This window comes from Mesoplodon bidens (assembly GCF_964165515.1).
Source record: "Mesoplodon bidens genome assembly, chromosome: X".
NCBI classification, from domain to species: domain Eukaryota; kingdom Metazoa; phylum Chordata; class Mammalia; order Artiodactyla; family Ziphiidae; genus Mesoplodon; species Mesoplodon bidens.
In genome coordinates this window covers 52,006,723-52,034,027 of record NC_138163.1, presented here as the reverse complement: position 1 = coordinate 52,034,027, position 27,305 = coordinate 52,006,723, and the positions used below count along the sequence as shown (strand labels likewise).

General features: G+C 42.7%; 2 protein-coding genes across 2 annotated transcripts; one reads left to right on the top strand and one right to left on the bottom strand.

Moving 5' to 3' along the window:
• On the bottom strand, positions 1-23,726 carry LOC308608809 (nuclear RNA export factor 3-like; the record flags this gene model as incomplete). The annotated part of the gene is made up of 20 exons (XM_081222142.1): positions 1-95; positions 1,325-1,367; positions 1,463-1,578; positions 1,687-1,745; positions 1,852-1,959; positions 2,103-2,158; positions 2,244-2,312; positions 2,678-2,714; positions 3,592-3,701; positions 3,866-3,973; positions 4,310-4,411; positions 4,515-4,595; positions 4,720-4,824; positions 4,932-5,015; positions 5,637-5,790; positions 6,009-6,183; positions 8,482-8,560; positions 10,152-10,263; positions 11,569-11,621; positions 23,625-23,726. The coding sequence occupies 20 exons, from the start codon at positions 23,724-23,726 to the stop codon at positions 1-3; spliced, it is 1,848 nt and encodes a 615-aa protein (XP_081078268.1).
• A 253-nt stretch (positions 23,727-23,979) lies between these two features.
• On the top strand, positions 23,980-26,911 carry LOC308609511 (melanoma antigen preferentially expressed in tumors-like; the record flags this gene model as incomplete). The annotated part of the gene is made up of 3 exons (XM_081223150.1): positions 23,980-24,269; positions 24,724-25,326; positions 26,161-26,911. 3 exons carry the CDS (start codon positions 23,980-23,982, stop codon positions 26,669-26,671), a joined length of 1,404 nt encoding a protein of 467 aa, XP_081079276.1. The 3' UTR covers positions 26,672-26,911.
• Positions 26,912-27,305: the final 394 nt, after the last annotated feature.

Below are 27,305 nucleotides of genomic sequence, written 5' to 3'. Positions count from 1 at the left end.
CTAGAGGTTCATCTCAGATGGGGTGGAGGATGCCTGCATGATGTCCTGCTGCAGCTGGGAGATGGTATACATGGAGCTGGAGGTGGGTGTAGGCACTGGGAGGCAGAACACCGCTGGGTCTCACTGGGGTTGGCATCCCTCACAAACAGCTCGTCATTCAGGATGCACAGACTGAAGGAAAAATGGACCCCCAGACAACTGATGGATGGACACCCTCACCCCCAATACTGACTCTGCTCCCAGTGGCACTCAGCAACCAGATTCCTTCCACGTCCCTCCTGTGTCTGTCTCCCAGGTTCCTTGACTGGTACCTCTGCCCCTCCCCACAGAGCCCACCTTTGGAGAGGCTGTCTACCACCTTCACTCGATTTATAGGTTTATCCCCAACCCACGGGCAATTTCGCATTTACCCTTTACCACAGCCCAAGGGCTGGACACTCTGATCCCCATTCTCAGAAGAAGACACTGAGCCACACAGAGGTCATATGACTTGACCAAGGACACAGCGAGTGAGTGTTGGGGAAGGAGTGAATGCATAGGCCGATTCCAGAGCCCATACTCTTCTTAACCACTAGGCTAGACTGCTCCTGGGATCTCACTGCTGGCTTTCCACAATACCGAGTAAACCTAAGGTCTGTGCCACCACATTCCCACGCCCCTGAGCCCAGGCGAGGATGGGTATTCCCACCCACGACAGGGCTCTCACCTGCAGTAGCTGGCAGGGGTAGCGATGAAGGTCCGCGTGAAGGCACGCACACAGCCCTGAGAACTTCCTTCCACTTCAACAGCAAACAAACAACAGTACCCCTGAGAGCCGCACGTGCTGTACATGCTCACACGGCGGTCCCCAGTCAGGGAGTGACTGGACACTCATGCTAAGAGGGCAGTTGTTAACGGGGGCCAGGGTGTCGCGAATGGGGAGGGCAGCTATAGGAGCAGTCTGCGCCCAGTGACATGGCCGCTGACAACCACTACACAAGTTCACGGGATGCATTCTTCACAGCCGCCCAAGAGGTGGATACTTCTACCCCATTGTGCAAATGAGGAAACTGAGAGGTTCAATAGCGGCCCAAGTTCTCACAGTAAGGATCTGGGATGAGAGGCACCAAACTCCACAGCCTATGTCCCCAACGCCCAGGGTGTGCAGGGCAGACAAACACGGACACAGCTCAGACCTGGGTTGTCTGTGGGAAGCCTGAGGGCTGGAGAACATAGTGGGGGAGGGGAGGGGAGGGGGTCAGGGAAGCTAGGTGGTTCTGGGAGTGAGCCTGGCCAGGGGGAGGCAGCAATGAGACATCAGTGGTGGGGGTCTACACACACTTACCTTCCTCGAACAACCCGCTGACGGAGAAGCAGAGCATCGTTTCCTGAAAGGGAAGAGCCCAGGCGCCCAGTCACCACCTCCACCTCCTACCCACCCATGGCTTCCTGGGACCGCCCGAGGGAGGAAGCAGGCGCTCACCATCTGGAACCAAATGTCCACCACGAAGGAGCTGAAGTCATGCTGAGTCTTGGGCAACCCACAGAGGGTGTGCACAATGACACGTTTTGTGTGCTTCAGCAGCTGAACCCGCAGGTCTGTGAGGGGAGGGCAAGCGAGCGAAGGTCAGGGGCTGCCACGCCCTGGGCCCTATGATTGACCCCTTCACCGCCCTTTCCCACCCAGTCTTCCCATCGCACACTCACGGGGGTCCTTGAGCTTCTTCATATTCCTGCTGTCCTTGAAGTACTCGCACAAGCTGCTTCTAGGAGACAAAGAGCAACAGTGGGTGGTGCGTATTTGCAGGAGCTGGCCTGTATCTGCTGGGGAGCCACATGGCCTAGGAGCAGAGCCTGTGCTGTGATACTCACGGGGCTGGGTCCTCGGGGTGGAAGGGAATGGTCAGGGAGAAGCAGGCCTCCTCGTGATAAGCCCCTGCGAGAACCTGTCGGTCTCCGTAGTCATGGATCAAGTAGTACCTAAGGGAGGGCAGTGAAGACAGTCTATCTCTGTGGTCTGGACCTCAAATGAGACTTGAAAACTCCCCTGAGCAGACCTGTGCTTAGGTGGCCTCACCTCTCATAGCCCTCCTCCCCTTGCTCAGCTTCCAAGAGGTACTTACTGCTTCAGGAATTGCAGGACTAGGCTCTTCAGCTCATCAGATCCAAAGTAGCTTCCCTGGAATCAAAACAGTCCTCAGGACCAGGGCTGACACACCCTTCTCATGCTCCACTTAAAACCCGGCTTGATCCTCCAGCCTCACCTTGCAGGTTGGTAAGCGCTTGCAGGCTTCAATACCACACTTAGCCAGTGGGGATGTCTCCTGGCCATCCTGGGGAAGAGAAGAGGATGTCAGCAGTGCAGACCAGGAGGTGGTGTTGGATGATCAGGGAAAAGGATGGGCCCAAGAGACGGTGAGGGTCAGAGGTCAGGGGTGAAAGGGCCCTGGAAATTCCATGGGCAGGACTACAGTTTGGATCATCACCGTGGGTTCCCCAAAGCCTGTGAAGAACATGGCTGAAGAAGATCCAGAGCCTCTGTCAGGTTCCCACAGGGGCTGCACCATCCCCCTCCGCCCAGGACGTTTAAGGGTCAGTTTCAAAACTGTAACTGTGGCAAGACCTAATGGGGTTCAGAGTAGTTTGTGGGTGCTGTCAGTGCCAGTTAGAGGAGTCTGTGAACAAGGAATACACTTACCAAGGTTAGTAACTTGGGGAACAATTCCAGGATGGAGCTGCCAAAATCAAGACAAAACAGAAAAGTCAGCGAAACTGTGGAGGTGACCCTCTTCCTCATGGGAGCAAGTACACCCACACCCCAGTGTCCCAGCCTTCCAGGGCCCTGAACACGTCCCCCATCGACTGACACAGAGGGAGAGCATGCCCTGCCTCCCTCCCCGCCTCCCTCCCTCCCTTCCTCTCCTTCCCCTGGGTAGCTCCCCGCAGAATGCACGGACTCCCTTCTCCAGTGTCACCATGACCAGCATTTCAAACTCATGCTGCAGGGCTTCCTTCCCCTCCCTTCCTTCCTCCAGGGCCCGGCTGAAGGCTGTGGGGAGAAGAGGGATTGGGGTGTGTGCCCGAGGCTCTGCCACCTCACTTAGGGTCCTGCACTCTGCCAAGACCTGGACCAAGACCTGGACTCCCCCCATGGGTGGCCCAGGATGCTGGGGCAGGGAGGTGAGTGAGGTGGGGCTCAGGGAGGGAGATGGAGGGGGATGAAGACAGAAAGGGAGTGAAGGTACGAGGGGTGAGATGACAGAGACATACGGGCCTAGAGACAAGGGAGAGAGAGAAAACAAAGGCAAGGGAAAGAAGCTCTCCCGTGGTTGGGGTCAGGGAAGAAGAGAGAGGAAATGTGAAATGGCACCCCTTTTGCAGCTCTTCACCTGCCCCAGAATGGCTCAGACACAGCAGGTAAGAATGTAAAATATGCACATGTTGGGCTGGGGGCCCATATGGATTGTGGTTGAAACTCTGTCCACTTTGTGATGCAGAGAGGAGAGCATAGGGTCTATAGTCCTCCCTGAGGTCCACATCAGCTGCCCCTTGCAAACGGGCACTTTCGGGAGTAGCTCAGGCTGCCAGCGGGTAACAGAGGATACATCTGACCTTATGTTGGTTGACTTATCAGGGAAGGTGGTGCACAGGGGGTTTCTCTCTGCACACATCCCTTCTGGCTCCAGCCGCTCACCCTTGTCCATCTCCCCTGCAGACTTCACCTGTGATTATGAGGAGGAACCACATGGGCCAGAGAAACTGAGCCAGGATGGCCGTGCACCCCTAGTCCCTTCCTTTTCCTACAAATCCATTTCCCTTCCTCTGTCACCATCACATGAGCCTTCCCACCTTCCCTTCAAAGACGGATCTGGGTACCACACCTCACCTCAGTGTTGGACAGGTTCCAGTTCTTGGTGTTGGAAGCATTCGGCATAGTGTTGGACAGGCCGTGCAGCTGGTAGGGTTTCTTATCACTCAGGTCCAAGGCCAAAATCTATGATGAGGAAAGAGTTAGAGTGAGGACCCCAGCAGGGGATACCTGAGACCAATCTGCCTCTTCTACCTAATCTCTCCCACCATCACCACCAGCCCCAACATTGGGTCTAAGGTCCTCATCTTGGGCATATTCCCTGGATGGATCTGCAGGGAGGCAGCCATGCCATTTCTAGGGTTTTGCGCCATTCCAGTATCACGGGTCATCAAGTCTCCAGGAAGCCAGGAGGAGGGAATCGGGGGCTGAGAGGCTCCTGGCTGGTACAGCTCCAGCACCAACCCCTCCCCGAGTTACCATTCCTGAGTATCCTTCCCAGCTAGACCGCTCTGCTCTCACCTGCTCTACAATTGCTGCTGTCGCCGTACCAGGGTCGGAGCGGACTCTCTGGATGTCACGAGATTGCTGGGAGGCATCATATCGTTCCTTCACGGGCAGCTGCTGAGTTAGGGATGGGGTTCAGGGGCTCTGAGTCTGAGGTGGTGATCGGGGGCAATAGGTGGGTCTGGCTGTGAGTGCACAGGTTGTGTTGAGTCTGCATTACCTTTATCTGCTCCACCTTTTCTGACCTCAGCTCCTTCAGCACAGAGTGGGGTGCATCACAGGGATCAACAAAGATAGATATCTGTTGAGAACACGAGAGGGGCTGGGTAAGCTCCAGGAAATCTGAGCCCTGGGATCAAGCAAGACCATGCCCCTGCCCTGCCCTCTGGCTCCCAGCTAGCCCTGCTCATGCCCTTGACACACACCCTTTCATTAGCCTCATTGTAAATCTTGCCATTGACATTCTTCAGTGCGGAGGCAATGTTGGCATTCTGAACGAAGAACTGGGCCTCCATTTTCTCATAGTGAAACTGTAGGGAGAGTGACAAGAGAAGCATAATATGAGACCAGAGCCATTTCTCATCTGGGCCTGCCATCTACCCCGTTTCCTCTCATCGGCCTCAATGTCCTCTCTTACTTCGACAGGGGTGAAGGGGACACTGCATTGCTTGTGAATCAAATTCAGCAGCCACTTCTCATCATATTTAATACCGAAGGGAACCTAGGAGGCAAAGAAATAATTGGGGAAAGAAAAGTGATACAATGGAATCCAAGGTTAAGATAAGACCCAGCTGTGTCTTGCTTTAGGACCTTTTTTCAGGCTTTAGGTAATTTCTTAAGATAGGACAATATCTGTTATCGCTAACTTTTACACCAGACACGGACTTCCTATATACCCTTTCTTTCCATTTAAATACTTTTCCTGAAATAATCGACTTCATATCTTTCACACGTACTTACTTTTATAAAGTTCTAAGAGATCCTACCTAAGGCAGACCTGGCCTGCCCCTCTGACGAGGATCCCAGAGACTCAACCTCCTCCCACACTCAGCTTGAGCCAAACTGCGTCTTCTGGTGTGGAGTTGCTCCATCTCCTTGGCAGTAGTTTCCTCCTTTGTTTTAGACAGCGTCTCCCATGCTCCCTGCAGTCAGTCTGCTCCCTTTATATTGCTTCTCTGAACCTGCCCTCACATGATCTAGGACGTTAACTCCTAGTAATAACAAGACAGATTACCAGCTCCACTGCCACGAGAGAAAAGTCCCAGCATCTCTACATGCGCCCAACATGACCCTCTCTGTCATCTTCTTCTACATGTTAGGTCCATTTAGCCAGCACACTCACTCTGATCTTGAACCAGCTCCCCAAGGTCTCATCCTGCCTGTTTCTCTCCATTCTTCTCTCTGGAGGCTTTTGCTCTGTCTCCTTGTTAACAGGGGTTTCGTCTTGTTCCTGAAAATTGCCTCTCTGATGACAGGATGGAAGGGCATAGGGAGCACTGTGGGGAAGTGGAGAGAAGAAAGTGGTCCGTATAGTCTTGGGAAGTCCTCTCTACATTTTCCCCAATGATAGCAGAGCTACAATAAAGATTGCTCAACCGTTAACCTGATCCCATCATTCCTCACTCTTCCAGGTTAGAGAGAAGAGTGACATATTTAGCTACATGATTTTGTTCCACTAGCTGGTGCACTTCAGCTATTCTGACTGGTCACTTACTATCTTACTCCATTGTCCTTGTGAACATCACTTTCTGCTTGATCTCCATCTTGTTGTTGCTGGGATGAAGGATGAATACCAGGCCTGACTTGTTCAGACCAGCTGTTATACCTCCTTCTGTAAATACGACAGCATCTTGCTCTTCTTTGTAAGGAGTTTACTTGCTTATTGTACCCTGAAATTGAGAATATCACATCAATGGTCTCAGTACCAGAAAAATTCCTGGGTAAATATCACAGCTAATGAAGAAATACCACCAACTTTATAATCTAAATAGGAAATTATCATAGTTAGGAAGAAAAAAAAAGGCTGAGAGACTTCACTGTGGTTCCAATTCTCAGGAAATGATAGGTGGGGAGTGTTCACAGCCAAGAAGAAAGCAAGCACAGACGAAAGGGTCTGGACCCAGGGTTTAGTCTGTGATGTTAGTCCCTGCTCTGCTTGGTTCAGGTTATGTGACCTGGGACAAGTGGCTTTTCACCTCTAACTCTCTCTTCTCTGCTCGGCTCTAGGGGCACAATAAAACCTACCCTGAAATCTAGCCTGGTGTGGTGGTTCAAGGGTCAAAGGTGATCTCCCTGCCTGACGAAAGAATTAGAGATATGAAAGATAAGTCCGATGAAAAGATCCAGAATGCAGCCTGGAGAGACATAGCATGGAGAATACCAAAAGCGAGGGGGAGATAATTAAAGGTGATGCAGTGAACATAGCTAACACATGGTTAATGGGAGTCCCAGAAAGAAGGGGAGGGAACAGTGGAGAAGTGGTATTTGAAGAGATCTTTCTCGAGAAGTTTCCAAAAGTAACAAGATATCAACTCAGTGTAACAGTATTATTGTAACAGGAGAAAAAGTAAGCTTTAAAGAGAAACATTCTTTAAAAAAAGGCATTCATTTCTTCATCCTGTAACAAAAACTCGGAAAATTTGTGACCAGAAGACTCAAACTAAAAGAAATATTATAGACTCTTTCTTGGGCAGAAGAAATATCTTCCCAGGTGGAGGCACATAGATACAGGAAAGAAAGACTAATGACATTTGTGAATATGTAGGCAAATTTAAATGAGTGTTGATTATATAACACAATGATAGTAATTTCTTCTGGGGATTTAAATATATAGACAATGAAAATGCATGACAATAAATTTGGAGGGTATATGGAATCAAAGTGTCTCAAGGTCCCCTAATTGTCTGAGGAGTTTTAAAGAACTAATTAACTAACACTAGACTGAAAGGGCAAAAATGTACATTGTAATCTGAAGGGTAAACACTACAAGAATGGCAAAAGAATGTTTATCTAGCCACATGAGGTAACAATTTAATAGTTATAAAATGTTAATCATTTCAAAGGAAAGGAAAGGAAAAAGAACTTAGAAGAGACAAAAATAAATATACAGTAAGATAGTATGTATAAACCAAATTACATCTACTTTTACATTAAAAATTTCAGACTATTATTCCAAATAGAAAGACAGCTATTATCAGACTGGACAAGAAACCCTCCATCAAATGCTCCTGAAAAGAGACACATGCAAATTTTAATCATCTAGGAAATTTTAAAATAAAAAAATAATGGCAAAATGTATACCTTTTCCACAGTAACCTACAGAGAGCTGGTATAACCCTATTAGTAAAAGTAAAGGTACAGTTTAAAGAAAAAAGAATCACTAGAGAAAGAAGGAGATTTCTTTTTGATAACAGGTTCAATGCAATAAGGAGATATTAATATAAAATTCTAAATTTGTATGCATGTCCTAAAATAGAGCCAAAATATGCAAAGCAAAATCTAACAGAAATAGAGCATGGACAAATTCACAGTCACAGTGGGAAATTTTTACACAGCTCACTGAGTGATGCACAAAATGGCAGGCAAAAACTCAGCTAGAGGGAGAAGGTTTCAAAATGTTACTTAAGTTAACAAATGTATTTAATTGACATAGAACAATGCACATAAGAACTACTCATCGAACATTCCAGGATAGATCATATGCTGGGCAACAAAGCAAGCCTCAGTAAGCTTCTATGGACTAATACAATTTACCCTGACTAGTTAATGTAATACTCAGTGGTAATGGTGGGTTTTCTGTCCCTCCCCCACCTCATATAAATCCAAGGAATATTAGTTTACACAATCCCACGCCCCACCTAGATGACCCTCCCTACTCTCCAAACCCTAGACCTGAGAAGATCACATGACTTTTGCCTTTTCCTTAGCCAGGGGAAATAATTCACCTCAGCCATGGCCATTTCCATAAGAGGGGAGGTTTTCCACATGGAATCAGGATGGGTGTGTCAGAGCCCACTTGGCCCATTTCCTCAAGAGAGTGGGAAATAGTGAGCCTGAGCCCTCTGCCTGCCTTCTCTAAAGGGGGGTCAGCTTGCTGGGGGTCCTGTGGGTTGAGGTTAGGGAGGGAACCCGGAATCCCTCCTGCCCTGTGGGGATCTGAGGACAAGGTCTCATGCTGACCAACTCACCCATGGGGTGGCCTGAAGGCAGTGATCTGTCACCACTCTCCTCACAGGCTGCTCGTGAAGAGAATCTGTGGGTCTGGAGCTGGAGGTTTGGAGAATATCAGGAAGGGCTGCCGAAGAAGGAGAGTGCAAGCCCCAAACCACTTTGTCAGAGCCACACAAACAAGATGGAGTCCTAACAGGAAGTCCCTTCCCCAAGGGCATAGAGGAGGACAGCCCTGGGGACCAGAGGAGACTTCACTTCCTGTAATTACTGCCCCCTGAGTTTGCTACCAGCCTAACACCCAGGGAACTCTTTCCAACTGTACCACCCTTGCAGAGGAGGGCATCTGGGATCAGGAGGCTTAGGGGACCTTGGTACTTCTGGCTACAAACACAGGGAGCTCTGTATGCCAGACTCTGGTTCAGCTACACTACATTGTGTTCCTTCGTACGGCAAACCCAGAGAACTCTGTGTGCTAGCTGTACGCCAGGCTCTGTACTTGCTACATTGCCTCTATTCTTTCATGAATTCCTCACAAGGGGCTCTGATATCAGAATCACCAACTTTCCAAGGTTGCTGAGGCTTACTGAGGTGCTGGAGCTTGTCTAGGGTCATTCAGATGCTACCTGGGGAAACAGAGACTGAAATTGAGCTCCACGGAATGGAAGATGACTCCTCCAAGCATAGATTTACCAAGTTATTGCTGTAGTGTGGCAGATTGTCTTAAGTTAGTTTGTACAAAGTAACAGAATTTTCTGAAAATAGTCAAATGGCTGGAATTAACCTCAGCCCACCTCAGAGAGGTAATACCAAAAAACAAACACTTCCAAAAACCAAACAACAAAGAACAGACCTGAAAACTATAAACGAAATAGCAGTCAGAGTTTTGTGGGTCCCTGTAATGACAGTAAAAGAAAACAAATCATGTATTTTCCTTTAAAAAAAAAAAAGTCCTCAATGTAGATAGATGCCCCTATGGTCAGAGCCGGAATTGTAGCTCTGAAAGTTCCAGACCAGAGAGGTTTCAAGGCAGAGGGAAGGAGAGAGGAGATTGGGCTCCAGTGCATTAGTTGGACATTTCTGGAATTTTCCACACCATGTCTACAATCCCTTCCTGGATCTCAATGCCCTGAGAAAAGTCCAGCCACTGAGAGAGGTGAAGAAAAATCTGCATATAAGTGTGTGAACATTTGGGGGTAAAAGAAGTGTAAGACAGAAATGCGCACACCACACAGATAAACTGTCAAGTCTAAAATTGAAATTTTTTATTTTTTATGAAACAGTGTCATGTGAACTCTTTGATAACATGGTAAATATATGTGAACTTTTTTTGTTAGTTGCTTACTAGATATTTTCAAGTGTTCCATCTCAACAAATTAGCCTAATCACAAAATATTCAACATTAAAATCAATAAAAAACATTAAAAATGCCACCAGGGAAGCCCGCCACTCGTTTTTAAGTTCACACCCTCTGTTGTGTAGCCTATGAATTTGGATGTCGTTTCTCTAGGTCTGAGAGCCGCCTGGCAGAAACCGTGGCCAGGCGGTGCCCAGGCCACAAGGATAGACACTTGGCCAAGGAGATGCAGGAGGGTGGGGCTGGCACCTGAGAAGAACCCTCTCACCCATAAGGTTCTCTCCCCTCGGTCCCTCTGGGTGGGGTCGGGAATCTGGCCCCGCCTCCCAGTACCTTATACATTGAGCTATAGGCGGTCACGTGACCCGAGCTGCACCAATCCAAGTCCTTTTCCGGTGAGCTTAACTTTGAGAGGGAGCCATTAAGACACCACGTGCCGCCAACACTGAGGCGGAGGGCAACACTGTGGCGTGTCCGCTGTGATTTCCGGAGAGGGAGGAAACTGCTCCTACTGCTGGGGTCTTGGACAGCTCAAGTTTTTTCCAACTCTTGTTCCAATCAGGTAAATTACAACAGCATTCTTTCTATAAATTACGCCTCTATTGACCTAAATTAAATTACCCAGGATCAAGGTTTGGGGGTTAATAAGAAAGGCAGTCGAACGGATTGCTGGGTCCACTGTCCTGTCCACGCGCCGTGCGTTCCTCTTTCCTCAGCTGTGATTCGCTTCAGTTGTGTGGCTAATCATTTCGCACTCTCTCTTTGAAATCCCTCAATCAGCCTCCCGCTTGTTAAAAAAAAAATTGTGTTTCTCCTTTGCACGTCAGTTTTCTTTGCAGTTTGTTTTGATACCTCAGACTTTAAATTGTAAGTATTGAAATGTTTGTCTCTCTCTCCCCCCTCCCCCACCTCTATCTCTCTCTGGTCTCTCCTTATCTATATATATATGGTATTTCATTGCTTTTATACTTCAAATGGTTATCTTCTGAAGAGCAGATAAATACTCATCTACATCTTGGAGATGACTGCACTTTCATTTATTTTAATGGGCTCTCTAAAGCAGTTTGAAATAGTTTTGTGCTGGATGATGTGGCACGAGCATTTATCCGTCCTCCCAACCGTATTTCAATAAGTTAAACTATTATTAAACAGTGTCGTTTATACCATAACCATTCCTTTAACCACTGAACTTTTTAAAAAGTTCTTTATTTTGAAATAATTTTAGGCTCACAGAAACTTTGCGAACAGTATAGAAAACCTTCACCCAGCTTTCCCTAATGTTAACATCTTATATAGCCATAGAAAAATTATCAAAATTAGGAAATTAACATTGATGCAGTGCGATTAACTAATTTACATACTTTATTTGAATTTCACCATTTGTCCCAGTAATCTCATTTTTTATTCCAGCATCCCATTCTGGATACCACATTGCATTTGGCCATCACTTCTTAGTCTCCTCCAGGCTGACAGTTCCTTAAGCTTTCTGGGTGTTTCCCAGTCTTGACGCTTTTGAAGATACTGGTCAGGTATTTTATAGAATGTCTGTCAGCTTGGGTTTCTCTGATGTATTCTTGTGATTTGATTGAAATTACAAATTTTTGGCAACAATACCGGTTTTATTCTCCTCCCCTTCATCCCATTGATGATGGAGGAATTTCCGCCCTAGTGTTATGGGGGTGGCTGAACACACGACACCTGACACTGGACAGATACTCCCCACAGCAGCTTATTAGTAACATTTACTCACAGCCTGGGGAGGAGGACACTACTGGCCAGGTAGAGCCCCACAGGAGTCATTCTCTGGAAGAGAGTGAACAAGCAGGGGCTGTGGGGGACAGTCTGTAGTAGCAAGAGGACGAGGTGACCCTTGGTTCACATGGGAGGATGTGATTGGCTTGTTTGAATACTTCTGTGAGCTGGTAGGGAACTGAAACCTGATAGTCAGGGGCGAGCAGGCACTGTGGCTAGTTCCCCTGATAAGGCTGGTTCTTTGGCTAGGGGACCTTCTTCCTGGGGGCACAAAAGGGGAATGGGAACTTGTGGTGAGTCCATTTGAGACCCTCTGGGTTTTCCCCCAAATGTCAAGGCATACATGTCACTGTGCCTTAATTTTAGGTCTTATACCACGGCGCTGCAAAAGCGATTCTGTTCCCTTCTCCAAGCATCATGTGTGGGGGTACATGATGTCCATATGTTGTATTAATGATGCTATTCATTTGCAACACTTGATTAAGGTGGGGACAACTGTGTGCCTCCATTGTAATGGTACTGTTTTCCTATTTGTAAGTAATAAATATCGTGTAGGAAATACTTTCAGACTATGAAAATATCCTATTTCTTCTCAGACTGTTATTCACGACTTTTAAAATCCATCTGTTGATCTTGCCTACAACAATTATGACTTAATGGTGACTTTCTATTTCCTTATTCCTACTACATTGGTTCATTGGCATTCTGAAGAGCTGTCTTTTCTCCCCCATTTATTTATTTATAAACTTTCAAGTTGTTTATAAAAATTGTTTTATTTCAAATTATTGAATCAAATAACTAATCAAATTATTTATGTCAGTATTGAATCATGAATAACTATGTTACATTGTGACTTATAATCAAATTATATCATTATTTAGTTTCTTGAATTGTTCCAGCTTTGGTGACTGCAAGCATCTTTTGGTGGGGTCTGTGTTCTTTCAGCAAGACCTGATCCTTTTTTGTGTACTTCCTTGCTGACACTGTAAGGTATTCCTGTTCATCTTGTGTTTTTGTCCCCACCACGGCCCTGAAATAAAAACAAAAAACACTTCTGCAAAGAGCCAAGCTTCCTTTCCTTGGAAAATGACATTTAGAAACCAATATCTCAGTGTGTGTTCATTGCTATTGCGGTTTCATTGCTGCTAAGTCCTCCCTCTCCATCCACAAATGAAGGAAATATACTGTATGTATATACTCATGTTTACAGATACTTCTCAGTTTCTCTACCTATATGTATAGATATTGAAAGCCAGGAGCTCATACTGATACTTCTTATGTTAATCCATTGTAGCCTTGTTTGTAACTTCTTTGTGTGACCTGGCTCTCCTTATCTTCAATATTTACTTACTTGTTCATTCCTGATATATACATGAAGTACTTGCAGAAATGCTACCCAATACACCTGTTAGAAACAGATTTGATAACTTGTGTTTGTGTACAGTTCTTTATGCCTTAGGCCTCAGAGGATGCAATCAAAGAAGTACTATTTCCCCACATTGCTTAGCTTAGCTATTTTCTTTCTCACCTCTTCAGCTGTGGTTAAGACATTCACTTGTCATATAGTTAGGTTAATTTTGTGGTGTTTGTATTTGAGCTTGCCTCCTCCCCACATCTTAGTTGATTTTGATTTTTTAATTAATTCTGGGGTATGTGAAATATTACTGTGATTCAAAGAGTCAGGGCTGCACAGAAACATCTATTAGACAAGTGTCACTCTTTCGTCATGCCTTCTAACCCCTTCCCGTTCCCCACTTATTTCCCACACTCCTCCTGTAGATAACTAATCTCTTTAGTTTCTGGTTTAATCTTTCCTGTGTTTACTCTGCACAAATGAACTGATCCATATATGTTTTCTTATATTCCCTTGTTTGTTAAATGAAGGACGGCACCTTAAAATGCTCCTTTGCACTTTTCCTTTTTCAGTTAGCAGCATTCCATAAAAAAAACTCTTTATGCCATAGAGGGCTTCATTGCTTTTTTGTTTTTGTTTTTGTGTCTGTGTTTTTTACAGCTGCATTGGACTCCGCTGACATATGTAGGGGCATTTAACTTGTTTTCAACACTCTGCAACGACAAACAATGCTGCAGTGAATAACCTTAGGCATAAGTACTTTTGTGTTGGTGGAAATGGATCTTCAAGTTTTATTCCCAGCAGTAGTATTGTTGGGCCAAAAGTGAAGTGCATGTGTATTTCTGTTAGGTATTTCCAAATTTCTCTCCAGAAGGCTTGTACTGGTTTTCACTCCCACTAGCTACTGTGACTGTTTCCCCACAGACTCACTAACAGAACATGTTGCCCTACTTTTGTGACCTTTGTTGATGTGGTAGGTGAGAAATGATATCTCGGCATTGTCTTAGTATGCATTTGTCTAATTATGAGAAAGTTTGACTATATTTTGAGGACTGTTTTATATATTTTTTGTGCATTATCTGCTCATATCTTTTCCCATTTTTCTGTAGAAATATTAGCCTTTTGTCCTTCCGTACTTCAGAGTTCTGTATATACTTGGACTATTATTCATTTGTCCGGGAGGCTTGCTGCAAATACTTTATCTCAATTTGTCAATTGCCTTTTGATTTAGTTATGATGTGTTTGCTGTACATTAAAAAAAATCCTTTGTAGTCACACAGATCATTGTTTTCTTTCATTGCCTCTGGAAATTTGAGTCACAGTTAGAAAGTCTTTCCCTATGCTGAGGTTAAAGCAAGGTCCTGCCATATTTTCTGAAAGATTTTGTTATGGTTTCATTTGTTTAGATTCCTAACCCGTTTACAGTTTATTTTTGTGTATAGTGTGTGATATGGATCTACACTGATTCTTTTCCCAAATGTCTCAGTTGTTCCAGCATCATTTATTGAACGTCCATCTTTGCCTCAGTGATTTTAAATGCCCTTTCATCATATACTGAAATTTCCATATATTATGGTTGTTTTTCTGGGTTTCCTATTCTGTTTCACTGGACTATTTGTCTATTCATGTACCAGTACCACAGTGTTATAATTACCGAGGTTTTATAGCGTGCTTTAATGCCTGGTATCATTACTCCCCACTTATAGGTTTTCTTTTTCACTTATATCCTGGCTATTCTTGCATGATTTAAAAAAATATCAATTTTACTATCCATTGATCTACAACATAAAAACGTTCGCTGATATTTTTGAGATTATATTAAATTTATACATTAGTTTAGGGAGAACCGACATCTTTTTAATGTTGAGTTATTCTATCCAAGAACATTGACCAATGTCTTTGTGCTTATTTAAATTTCCTTCTATGTCGTTCAGGAGTGTCTAAAATTTTTCCTTGCATAGATGCTCTCATTAAATTTATTTCTATGCATTTAAGGTTTGTTTTTGCTATTGTATATGGAATTTTCTCTACTAAAGTGTCCTCTAGCTGTGTGTGTGTGAGTGTACACAAAGACCATTGACTTTTGTATGTAACTTTATATCCTACTACCTTGCTGATCTCTCTTATTGTTTTGCTTAATCTGTCGTTGTTTCTATAGGGCTTTTCAGGTGTACAGTAATATCATCTGCACACAGAGGTGGCTTTACTGCTTGTTATTCATTCTCATAAATCTAATTGATTTCTCTAGTCAACTGACTAATGCTTGTAGTTGAAGACTGAACAGGAATGATATAATGGGCATACTTTTCTTGTTCCTGACCTTATTGGAAAACCTCTGGTAGTCCCCCACTAAATAAAATACTTGCATGAGGAATTAATTATATATCTTTTATCATGTTAAGAATGCATCCCTCTTTCCCATTTCTTGAGGTTTTTCTTTTCTTAACACTGAATGGGTGTTGAAGTTTCCCAAAGATTTGTTTGGCATCTGTGGTTTTAATCATATGATATTTGTCCTTAATTATATTACTATGGTGAATGATATCAATGGAATTCCTAATATAGAACCAGCCCTGTATTAATGGAATAAATTGCACTTCATCACAGTATATTAGTTTCTAAATGTACTGTTGGATGTTTGCTAATATTCTATTTAGTATTTTGGTATCTACGTTTTACCTGTTAGCATCCTACTGGCTTCATAAAAGAAGTTAGGGAAGTTTCCTTCCTTTCTAATGTTCTTACATAACTCATAGAGCTTTGGTACTTTTTGATCTTTGATGGTTTACTAGAATTCACCTGTAAAACCATCTGAGCAAGGTGCTTCTTGGGGGTATTGCTGTAATAACTTTATTTCTTCTTTGAAAATTGCCTAATTTAAGCTTTCTAACACAAGAATCAGAACTTTGGTAATCTGTATTTATCTAGGAAGTTACCTATTTCATATAGATTTTCACGTTTATTTGCATAGATGTTGGCAAAGTAATCTCTTTTTTTTTGTTTCGATGATTATTTCTCCTTTGTCATTTATTATTTTGTCTATGTGTGATCTCTCCCTTTCTTCCTTCATCAAGCCAGCTAGGGGTTTGTTCATTTTGAAAAACAAGATTTCGTTTTTCTATTTTGTATCTCATTCATTTCTGCTTTTATATTTTGCTTTCTTTAGTTGTTCTTTTTTTCCTAGCTGGTTTTTTTTTCATTTTTTGAGGCCATACTTTAATTAATTTATCTTCATTCTTCCATTTTTACTCATAAAAGTGCATACTGTGTGAATTTGCCTCAGATCACCGCGCTAAATGTATCCCATAGATGCCGATATGTAGTTTTTCATAGTCATTCCTTTAAAAAATTTCTTTACAACTTCAGTTTGCATTTCCTCTTATGTTCAACAGTTTCTAAGAGAAGCCTTAAAAATTTTGTTCAGGTGGAAAGGGCTTTCTGTTTTCAATTTTCCTTTTTTTTTTTTCTTTCTGTTTTCAATTTTTGTTACTAACTTTTATTGCTTTGGGGTTAGAGGATTGTTTGTACTTTTTCTACTTTATAGAAATCAATTATCTAATCTCTGTGAGATAATTATGATCCATTTTGACAAATATATATTCCCTATATAACATTATTGATTAGCTTTCTCTTTTTTTTATATGACTTGATCAGCCTTAGACTGAGTTTGGTGTATTAAATCTCCTACTGTTACTGTTTCCTGTTATTATTTTATCTACGTCTCCTTTCATTTTTGGTTTATAAAGGTGTTTGTTTGTTATTGGTGCATAAATATTCCTAAGGGTTATATCTTCTTTGTGAGTTTTGGCTTTTGTCATTGAGACATGTTTTTGGTCACGTTTAATGCTTTCTTAAAATCATTCTGAACCACCTGTTTTCTTAACACTTTACTCTCTGGCCTATGCATTTTTTCCTCCCGTATCATTTAACACTCACCTACTGCATTATGATAAAATGTTCGTTCTATTTCCTTCTACTTCTCTCCCTTCTCTCATTTTTAGTTGCACAGTTTCTGTGTTCTTTTTTCACAGCATAAACCTTTTGTACATTAGTCTTCTCCTCTTTCCTCCACCTTGATTTTACTATTGTATGTAAAATACTCTCCATTAGGTATTTTGGTGAAGTTTTCCTTCTCATCGCAGTGGGACCACAATCCCAGTTCCTGTTTTAAATTACTTGACAAACATTCTGTAAAGAGAAGTATAGGAAGTATTGTAAGTTCCTGGGTCACAGTGTCACTGTCTCTCTACTCAACTTTGCTACTGTAGTGCAAAAGCATTCATAAACAATACATAAATGATTGATCATGGCTTTGTTCCAATAGAGCTTTATTTACAAAATCAAGCAGTGGGCTGGATTTGGATCATTGGGCCAGTTTGCAGACCCCTGCTCTAGTAGATTCCTTAGGAAGGGCTGAGGGGTGCAGAATTTCCTAAGTTTCTGCAAGTTGAAAAGCTTTTTCTATAGGCTGTGATATTTAAGGGACACCCCAGTTGGTTATAAAATCTTTGCTTCAGCCTTTCTTTTTAGTCAGTCACTGTCTTTTCATTTTTTAAAATATTCTGTTTAAGGTGGGTTTCCTATCCTCCAATGCTTGCTTGAGTGTAATTAATTTTGTTTGGAGTGTTGACTTCCAGTCTTTTTCTCCTTCATGGTTGTTTAATATATATGCACTTTTGTTTCCTCATCCCTCTTTTTTTTTTTTTTTACAAAGTTTGGTATGGAATTCCCTTCATTCTGTTCAGCTGTATGATACTGGTGTTTTTCAACAAGATTCCTAGTTTAATAATGTGATTTTTTGTTAGTATGGCAAAGTCCAGATCCTTTTTATTTTGTTTGTTTGTTTTGGTGATGAAGGGAGAAGTCCTGAGTGCTCTGATTTTGCGGTTCTCTTATGTCTTGCAAGATCCTTAATTTTCCCCTTTTGTTTCTTTTCTCCGTCATTACCCAAGTGCCGATGGGTGCTTCTCCCTAACTGTTTGCCTTTATTCTTCCCTAAGAGTTATATCTTTCAAAGACTGCACTTTAAATCATCCCTGTCCCTTCGTAAGCTCTGATTGTGGAGTACGTTCCCTGTAGTCCGGGCTTTCATATTCTAGGACACCTTTTTGGTATTTTTAGATTTATTCTGGGCTTAGGCATTCTAGATGAGCTTTCATCCCTTTTCCATCTTCTTTCCTCTCTCTTGGCAGCTTTTCTTGGTCTGTCTTTTGTTTTCCACAAAGCCTAGTAATGGGAGTGTGACAAATCTTATGCCAGGATTCAAGATTTTTCTTTTTTACTCACAATTCTTTTGAATTTTTGGCCTTTTCCATTTTCAAGTAATGATGAGGGTGTGGCTTTTGTGTAAATATAGATTTCCCTTCTTATTGGTTTGTATCCTTTGGGGAGAAAATGATTTTTTAACATCTTTATTAGAGTATAATTGCTTTACAATGGTGTGTCAGCTTCTGCCTTATAACAAAGTGAATCAGTTATACGTACACATATGTCCCCATATCTCTTCCCTCTTGCATCTCCCTCGCTCCCACCCTCCCTATCCCACCCCTCTATTTGGTCACAAAGCAACGAGCTGATCTCCCTGTGCTATGCGGCTGCTTCCCACTAGCGATCTATTTTACGTTTGGTAGTGCATATAAGTCCTTCACACTCTCTCACTTTGTCCCAGCTTACCCTTCCCCCTCCCTGTATCCTCAAGTCCAGTCTCTAGTAGGTCTGCATCTTTGTTCCCATCTTGCCCCTAGGTTCTTCTGACCATTTTCTTTTATTTATTTTTTTTAGATTCCATATATATGTGTTAGCATACGGTATTTGTTTATCTCTTTTTGACTTACTTCACTCTGTATGACAGTCTCTAGGTCCATCCACCTCACTACAGATAACTCAGTTTCATTCCTTTTATGGCTGAGTAATATTCCATTGTATATATGAGCCACATCTTCATTATCCATTCATCTGTTGATGGACACTTAGGTTGCTTCCACGTCCTGGCTATTGTAAATAGAGCTGCAATGAACACTGTGGTACATGACTCTTTTTGAATTATGGTTTTCTCAGGGTATATGCCCAGTAGTGGGATTGCTGGGTCGTATGGTATTCTATTTTTAGTTTTTTAAGGAACCTCCGTACTGTTCTCCATAGTGACTGTACCAATTCACATTCCCACCAGCAGTGCAAGAGTGTTCCCTTTGCTCCACACCCTCTCCAGCATTTATTGTTTGTAGATTTTTTGATGATGGCCATTCTGACTGGTGTGAGATGATATCTCATTGTAGTTTTCATTTGAATTTCTCTAAGGATTAATGATGTTGAGCATCCTTTCATGTGTTTGTTGGCAATTGGTATATCTTCTTTGGAAAAATGTCTATTTAGGTCTTCTGCCCATTATTGGATTGGGTTGTTTGTTTTTTTGATATTGAGCTGCGTGCGCTGCTTGTAAGCTTTGGAGATTAATCCTTTGTCAGTTGCTTCATTTGAAAATATTTTCTTGCATTCTGAGGGTTGTGTTTTCGTCTTGTTTATGGTTTCCTTTGCTGTGCAAAAGCTTTTAAGTTTCATTTGGTCCCATTTGTTTATCTTTGTTTTTATTTCCATTTCTCTAGGAGGTGGGTCAAAAAGGATCTTACTGTGATGTATGTCATAGAGTGTTCTGCCTCTGTTTTCCTCGAAGAGTTTGATGGTGTCTGGCCTTACATTTAGGTCTTTAATCCATTTTGAGTTTATTTTTGTGTATGGTGTTAGGGAGTGTTCTAATTTCATTCTCTTACATGTAGCTGTCCAGTTTTCACAGCACCACTTATTGCAGAGGCTGTCTTTCCTCCACTGTATATTCTTGCCTCCTTTATTGAAGATAAGGTGTCTGTATGTGTGTGGGTCTATCTCTGGGCTTTCTATCCTCTTCCATTGATCTATAGTTCTTTTTTTGTCCCAGTAAAATACTGTCTTGATTACTGTAGCTTTGTAGTATAGTCTGAAGTCAGGGAGCCTGATTCCTCCAGCTCTGTGTTTCTTTCTCAAGACTGCTTTGGCTATTCGGGGTCTTTTGTGTTTTGATACAAATTGTGAAATTTTTTGTTGTAGTTCTGTGAAAAATGCCAGTGGTAGTTTGATAGGGATTACATTGAATCTGTAGATTGCTTTGGGTAGTAGAGCCATTTTCACAGTGTTGATTCCTCCAATCCAAGAACATGGTATATCTCTCCATCTATTTCTATCATCTTTAATTTCTTTCATCAGTGTCTTGTAATTTTCTGCACACAGGTCTTTTGTCTCCTTAGGTAGGTTTATTCCTAGATATTTTATTCTTTTTGTGGTAATGGTAAATGGGAGTGTTTCCTTAATTTCTCTTTCAGATTTTTCATCATTAATGTATAAGAATGCAAGAGGTTTCTGTGCACTCATTTTGTATCCTGCTACTTAACCAAATTCCTTGATTAGCTCTAGTACTTTTCTGGTAGCATCTTTAGGATCCTCTATGTATAGTATCATGTCATCTGCCAACAGTGACAGATTTACTTCTTTTCCAATTTGGATTCCTATTATTTCTTTTTCTTCTCTGATTGCTGTGGCTAAAAATTCCAAAACTATGTTGAATAATAGTCGCGTGAGTGGGCAACCTTGTCAATTTGCTGATCTTAGTGGAAATGGTTTCATTTTTTCACCATTGAGGACGATGTTGGCTGTGGATTTGTCAGATATGGCCTTTATTATGTTGAGGAAGTTTCCCTATGTGCCTGCTTTCTGGAGGGTTTTTATCATAAATGGGTGTTGAATTTTGTCAAAAGCTTTCTCTGCATGTACTGAGAGGATCATATGGGTTTTCTCCTTCAGTTTTTTAATATGGTGTATCACGTTGATTGATTTGCATATATTGAAGAATCCTTGCATTCCTGGGATAAACCCCACTTGGTCATAATGTATGATCATTTTAATGTGCTGTTGGATTCTGTTTGCTAGGATTTTGTTGAGGATTTTTGCATCTATGTTCCTCAGTGATATTGGCCTGTAGTTTTCTTTCTTTGTGACATCTTAGTCTGGTTTTGGCATCAGAGTGATGGTGGCCTCGTAGAATGAGTGTGGGAGTGTTCCTCCCGCTGCTATATTTTCGCAGAGTTTGAGAAGGATAGGTGTTAGCTCTTCTCTAAATGTTTGATAGAATTCACCTGTGAAGCCATCTGGTCCTGGGTTTCTGTTTGTTGGAAGATTTTTAATCACCATTTCAATGTCAGTGCTTGTGATTGGTCTGTTCATATTTTCTATTTCTTCCTGGTTCAGTCTGGGAAGGTTGTGCATTTCTATGAATTTGTTCATTTCCTCCAGGTTGTCCATTTAATTGGCATAGAGTCGCTTGTAGTAATATCTGATGATCTTTTGTATTTCTGCAGTGTCAGTTGTTACTTCTCCTTTTTCATTTCTAATTCTATTGATTTGAGTCTTCTCCCTTTTTTTCTTGATGAGTCTGGCTAATGTTTTATCAATTTTGTTTATCTTCTCAAAGAACCAGGTTTTAGTTTTATTGATCTTTGCTATCGTTTCCTTCATTTCTTTTTCATTTATTTCTCATCTGATCTTTATGATTCATTTCCTTCTGCTAAGTGTGTGGGGTTTTTTGTTCTTCTTTCTCTAATTGCTTTATGTGTAAGGTTAGGTTGTTTATTTGAGATCTTCCTTGTTTCTTGAGGTAGGATTGTATTGCTCTAAGCTTCCCTCCTAGAACTTCTTTTGCTGCATCCCATAGGTTTTTGGTCATCGTCTTTTCATTGTCATTTGTTTCTAGCTATTTTTTGATTTCCTCTTTGATTTGTTCAGTGACCTCTTGGTTATTTAGTAATGTATTGTTTAGCCTCCACGTGTTTGTATTTCGTACAGATGTTTTCCTGTAATTGATATCTAGTCTCATAGTGTTGTGTTCGGAAAAGATACTTGATACGATTTTAATTTTCTTAAATTTACCAAGGTTTGATTTGTGACCCAAGATATGATCTCTCCTGGAGAATGTTCCATGAGCACGTGAGAAGAATGTGTATTCTGTTGTTTTGGGATGGGATGTCCTGTAAATATCAATTAAGTCCATCTTGTTTAATGTATCATTTAAAGCTTGTGTTTCCTTATTTATTTTCATTTTGAGTGATCTCTCCATTGGTGAAAGTGGGGTGTTGAAGTCCTCTACTATGATTGGGTTACTGTTAATTTCCCCTTTTATGGCTGTTAGTATTTGCCTTATGTAGTGAGGTGCTCCTATGTTGGGTGCGTTAATATTTACAATTGTTATATCTTCTTCTTGGATTGATCCCTTGATCATTATGTACTGTCCTTCTTTGTCTCCTGTAATAGTCTTTGTTTTAAAGTCTATTTTGTCTGATATGAGAATTGCTACTCCAGTTTTCTTTTGATTTCCATTTGCATGGAATATCTTTTTCCATCCCCTCACTTTCAGTCTGTATGTGTCCCCAGGTCTGAAGTGGGTCTCTTGTAGACAGCATATATACGGGTCTTGTTTTTGTATCCATTCAGTCAACCTATGTCTTGGTTGGCACATTTAATCCATTTACATTTAAGGTAATTATCGATATGTATGCTCCTGTTACCATTTTGTTAATTGTTTTGGGTTTTTTTTTTATTTTAGGTCTTTTACTTCTCTCGTGTTTCTTGCCTAGAGAACTTCCTTTAGCATTTGTTGTAAAGACGGTTTGGTGGTGCTGAATTCTCTTAGCTTTTGTTGTCTGTAAAGCTTTTAATTTCTCCTTCAAATCTGAATGAGATCCTTGCTGGGTAGAGTAATCTTGGTTGTAGGTTTTTCTCTTTCATCACTTTAAATATGTCCTGCCACTCCCTTCTGGCTTGCAGAGTTTCTGCTGGAAGATCAGCTGTTTACCTTATGGGGATTCCCTTATGTGTTACTTGTCGTTTTTCCCTTGCTGCTTTTAATATTTGTTCTTTGTATTTAATTTTTTATAGTTTGATTCATATGTGTCTTGGCGTGTTTCTCCTTGGTTTTATGCTGTATGGGACTCTCTGTGCTTCCTGGACTGGATTAACTATTTCCTCACTCCCTTCTCTGGAGCTCCTTTAAGCAGAGCTCCTAAACCCCTCTCCTTGTGCACCAGGAAACAGAGAGGCAAGGAAAAGTGTATTGTCTCTTCAGCAGCTCCAGACTTTTTCCCTGAGTCCCTCTCAGCTAGCCATGGCGCACAAGACCCCTTCAGGCTGTGTTCATGCAGCCACCCCCAGTCCTCTCCCTGGGATCTGAACTCCGAAGCCTGAGCCTCAGCTCCCAGCCCCCGCCCGCCCCGGCGGGTGAGCAGACAAGCCTCTCAAGCTGGTGAGTGCTGGTCGGCACCAACCCCCTGAGCGGGAATCTCTCCACTTTTTCCTCTGCACCCCTGTTGCTGTGCTCTCCTCCATGGATCCGAAACTCCCACCCTCACCACCAGCAGTCTCTGCCCACGAAGGGACTTCCTAGTGTGTGGAAACCTTTCCTCCTTCACAGCTCCCTCCCACTGGTGCAGGTTCTGTCTCTATTCTTTATTCACTGTTTTTCCTTTTTTCTTTTACCCTACCCAGGCCCTTGGGGAGTTTCTTGCCTTTGGGGAGGTCTGAGGACTTCTGCCAGTGTTCAGTAAGTGTTCTGTAGGAGTTGTTCCACATGTACACGTATTTCTGATGTATTTGTGGGGAGGAAGGTGATCTCCATGTCTTACTCTTCCTCCGTCTTGAAGCTCCTCAAGAGGAAATAATTCGATGAAGTCAGCTAGGTGGTAAGCATTGTCTTCTGCTAACGTACCTCTGATTTCTAAGGGCATTTTATCTCATGTAAGTGTGTGTGTGTGTGTGTGTGCTTGTGTGCACGTGTTTGTACACATATATAATTAAATTACACACAAGTCCATTTTCATTCTATTCCTATAGTAGAGGTCACTTGAGTTGGCCCTATGATTGACCACATACTTATTCAATAAGTATTTTTTCCATAGCTAACCCTGGAAGCAAACAAGTGACTATAGATATCTTCTCAGGATTTCTAAATATTCTCCACTCTGAAGCAGGTTTTTGAAGATGGACCAAGAGACCACAGTCACCCTCCTTGAGCTTGCTGCAAAGAGTCTGCTGAATAATGAGCCTGTAGCTATCCATGCCCTGGACGAAATCCCAAGAGACCTCTTTGTTCCATTGTTCAACGCTGCCTTCTTGGGTGGGCATAAGACGATGCTAACGGCAATGGTGAGGGTTTGGCCTTTTCGCTGTCTCCACATTGGGTCATGGAACACACAGGAGTCATACTATGACATCTTGGAAGCCATGATTGATGGTCTGCAGATGCTCCCTGCCCAGAACTCTTCCTCTTGGTAAGGCTATGAGCAGTAGAGACACAGGGAGTCAGCAGGAGGGTATGCTGTAGCCTGGGGCAGGGGAATACTAAACCGTCTCCCAACAGTAGCCAATGGTGAATACTGCAGTCTTTGCAGAGCTGTCGGTCAGCACTTGGGGTCACCTTCGGGACTCTATTGCCTTATAGAGTTGATTATAGAATAGAAGTGCTTGAGGATACTATGAATGGATTTGAGTGTGATTACACACAAGTGGAATATGGGCATTGAGACAGGGAAAGCCTGGAGGTGAAGGAGGGGGTGGGGAAAGGATGAAAGATGCTGCATTTGTGTGGAAAGAACTTCTTGGTGAATGGCAGTGAAGCGCAAACCAGGGTTAAAGTGCACTGTCCCTGCTTCTCATCATTGATCTTGCTGGGTTATATTAAAATCAGCTATCTCTCATGTGTTCTGTCTCTTCCTTTCCTTACAGGGGGCCCAGACTGAGGATCCTAGATTTAAGGCATGACCCGGAGTGTAAGACAATATGCTCTGAGATTCGGACCACATTCCCTTTCTGTTTTAAGTCATGCAAATACTCTCAGCGCTCTATCCTTAAGATAGAAGAAGCTCAGCATAGTGTCAGGCGCCTCGGGATTGGTAATTCTGGGTCTGCGCCTCAGTCAGCTCAGGAACCCATGGAATTACTAGTGGATATTTCCCTCAATAGTACCTTGAGAACAGAGCAATTCCTCTCTTTCCTTTGTAGTAAAATTCAGCAGGACTTTGGGTCCTTGCACATCTGCTGCAGAGATTTGCAAATCGATAGAATGTCTGCCCACAAAAGTATCCTGCAGTTTCTTGATCTGGGGTGCATTGATCACCTGGAAATGGATCAGGCTGATCTGAGTGAAGTCCTCACCCTTTTGCCTCGGGTGATCCACCTGAACAGCCTTACTCTGTGTAACATCCCCTTTAAATCTTCTACGAGAAGGAAATTCAGATCTTTTCTCCTCTCCCTTGGGCGGCTGGACAACCTCCAGGAGCTCAGCTTGCCTCTCGTCTGCCTCACCAATCAACTGCACAAACTGCTCAGGTGAGGGGGTGGGGAGGAACCTGTGTTCCTTGAACACCTCATTGTTAAGACAGAAGAGACCATGCTTGGATCTTCCTAAGCTCCTTGTAACCCATTTCTCTTTTTACCTCAGTGTAGACACTGCTGGGAGTTTGAACCTAGCCAGGGGAGAGAGGGGTACCTTATGGTGAGCAGCAGATGAGGTTAGAAAAGGAAGCTGTGCTCATATATTCATTCATTCATTCAGTGGCCCTGGGCAGACACTATAATAAGTGTGTAAATATATTGGTGAAAAAGACTCAGTCCTTCTCCTATTGGAGTTTACAGCTCTCTGGAGAGGAAGGGGAGGCATTCAGATGGAGAAACATTAAGCTATAGGACTAATGCACATGCCCATGAATGGGCCCCAATAGTTAACACTGCCAGATAATTTTGCTCCTGTATTTCCCCCAAGCCTTAGACCCTGAATGGAGAACTTGTCATCTGGGAACTAGTCAAAGGAAACCCTCAGTTGGCTGCTTTCCCAGACCCATCCTCGCCAAATAAGTGAATCAGATGCAACACTGATTATGTCGTATATACTAAGTGCATGCACTTTCTTCACTTAATCTTTCCCGCAGTTCTTTATAATAATTACTACTGTGCACGTTTTCAAGATTAAATCCCTGTACCTCAGAGTTGTAAAGTCACTTTCTCAAGGTCACAAATGTATAAAGTCTGATCCCAAAGTCCACAATGTTAACCACCTGTTGCAAACCGTGAACACAGTACTTTATTCTAGAGCCTTAGGTACCTATAATTTGGGGCTCATTGCCCTCATTCTTCTGAAATAACCTTACTCTTTTCTCTCTATAGAGTTGTGCCACGTCAGTTGAATACACTGTATCTACCTTTCTGTAGCCTTTCTAACAGAGACATCACTGTCCTGTCCGAGAGCTCTCAGGCCACCCACCTAAAGGAACTGAGTCTCAGTAACAACGAGATCTTCTCAGAAGGATATGAGCCCTTCCAGGCTCTGCTGGAGAAGGTCTCAAGCACCCTGCAACATCTGGAGATAAACAATTGTATGATAACTGATTCTACTCTCTCTGCCATCCTCCCAGCCCTGAGCCACTGTACCCACCTCCGTGTCCTTAGCTTTGGCTTCAATCCCATTACAATGCCTGTGCTCAAGAGTCTTCTGCAACACTTGACATCCTTGATGAAGCTGAAGTATGTGATTTATCCTGTCCCTCTCCATTGCTACGAGCAAGGGAATTTTCATGACAGTTTGGACCAACAAAAACTTGCTGAAGTTCAGGCTCAGTTGCAGGCGATGCTGCACGGGGCACAGCGGGATGACATGAATTGGGCCACTTGTTCATAGTGATTTCCACAGTACAAGGAGGTGTTTCAACACTGATGTGTGGCCATGAAAGCGTTCACTTTTTTCTTTTCTTTTTTTTTTTTTTTGCCTGAAACCCAAGTTTGTAGAGACACATACGTAATGTTCTAATGTTCTAGGAAACTGGGGTTACGAACACTGGATAGGTAAACTGATCTCTATAAAAGAGGAAATTTTAAAAGGAAATAGAGGAATTTGAAAGATCCTCTGGATCTCTTGCCCACTGCCCTCTACATCTTCTGGTTATTAACCACAGTGTTGAGTATGTGACGTAAGCTGACCCAGTCATGGTACGTCAATTCCTTATCCACACTGATTGGTTCACTTATCCATTTATGGGCACTTGACACAAGTCAGATCAATTGAAACTCTTCCGAGAGGTGGTAGTTGTTGAATAATTTTACCCTCTAGGGACCTGCAAACTTCTTGTGTTTCTGATTACCTCAGGTGGCTTATGAGAAACCACATGCAACTAAAAGGAAACAAACAAACTATGCCCACTACCTACTGGTATCTACATCAGCATATTGCTGCCTGATTTCCCAGGTCTCAGACCCCTGGCTCAGTTATTCCTTATTCCACACACATTCACCAAGTATCTGTTATGATTTAGGTA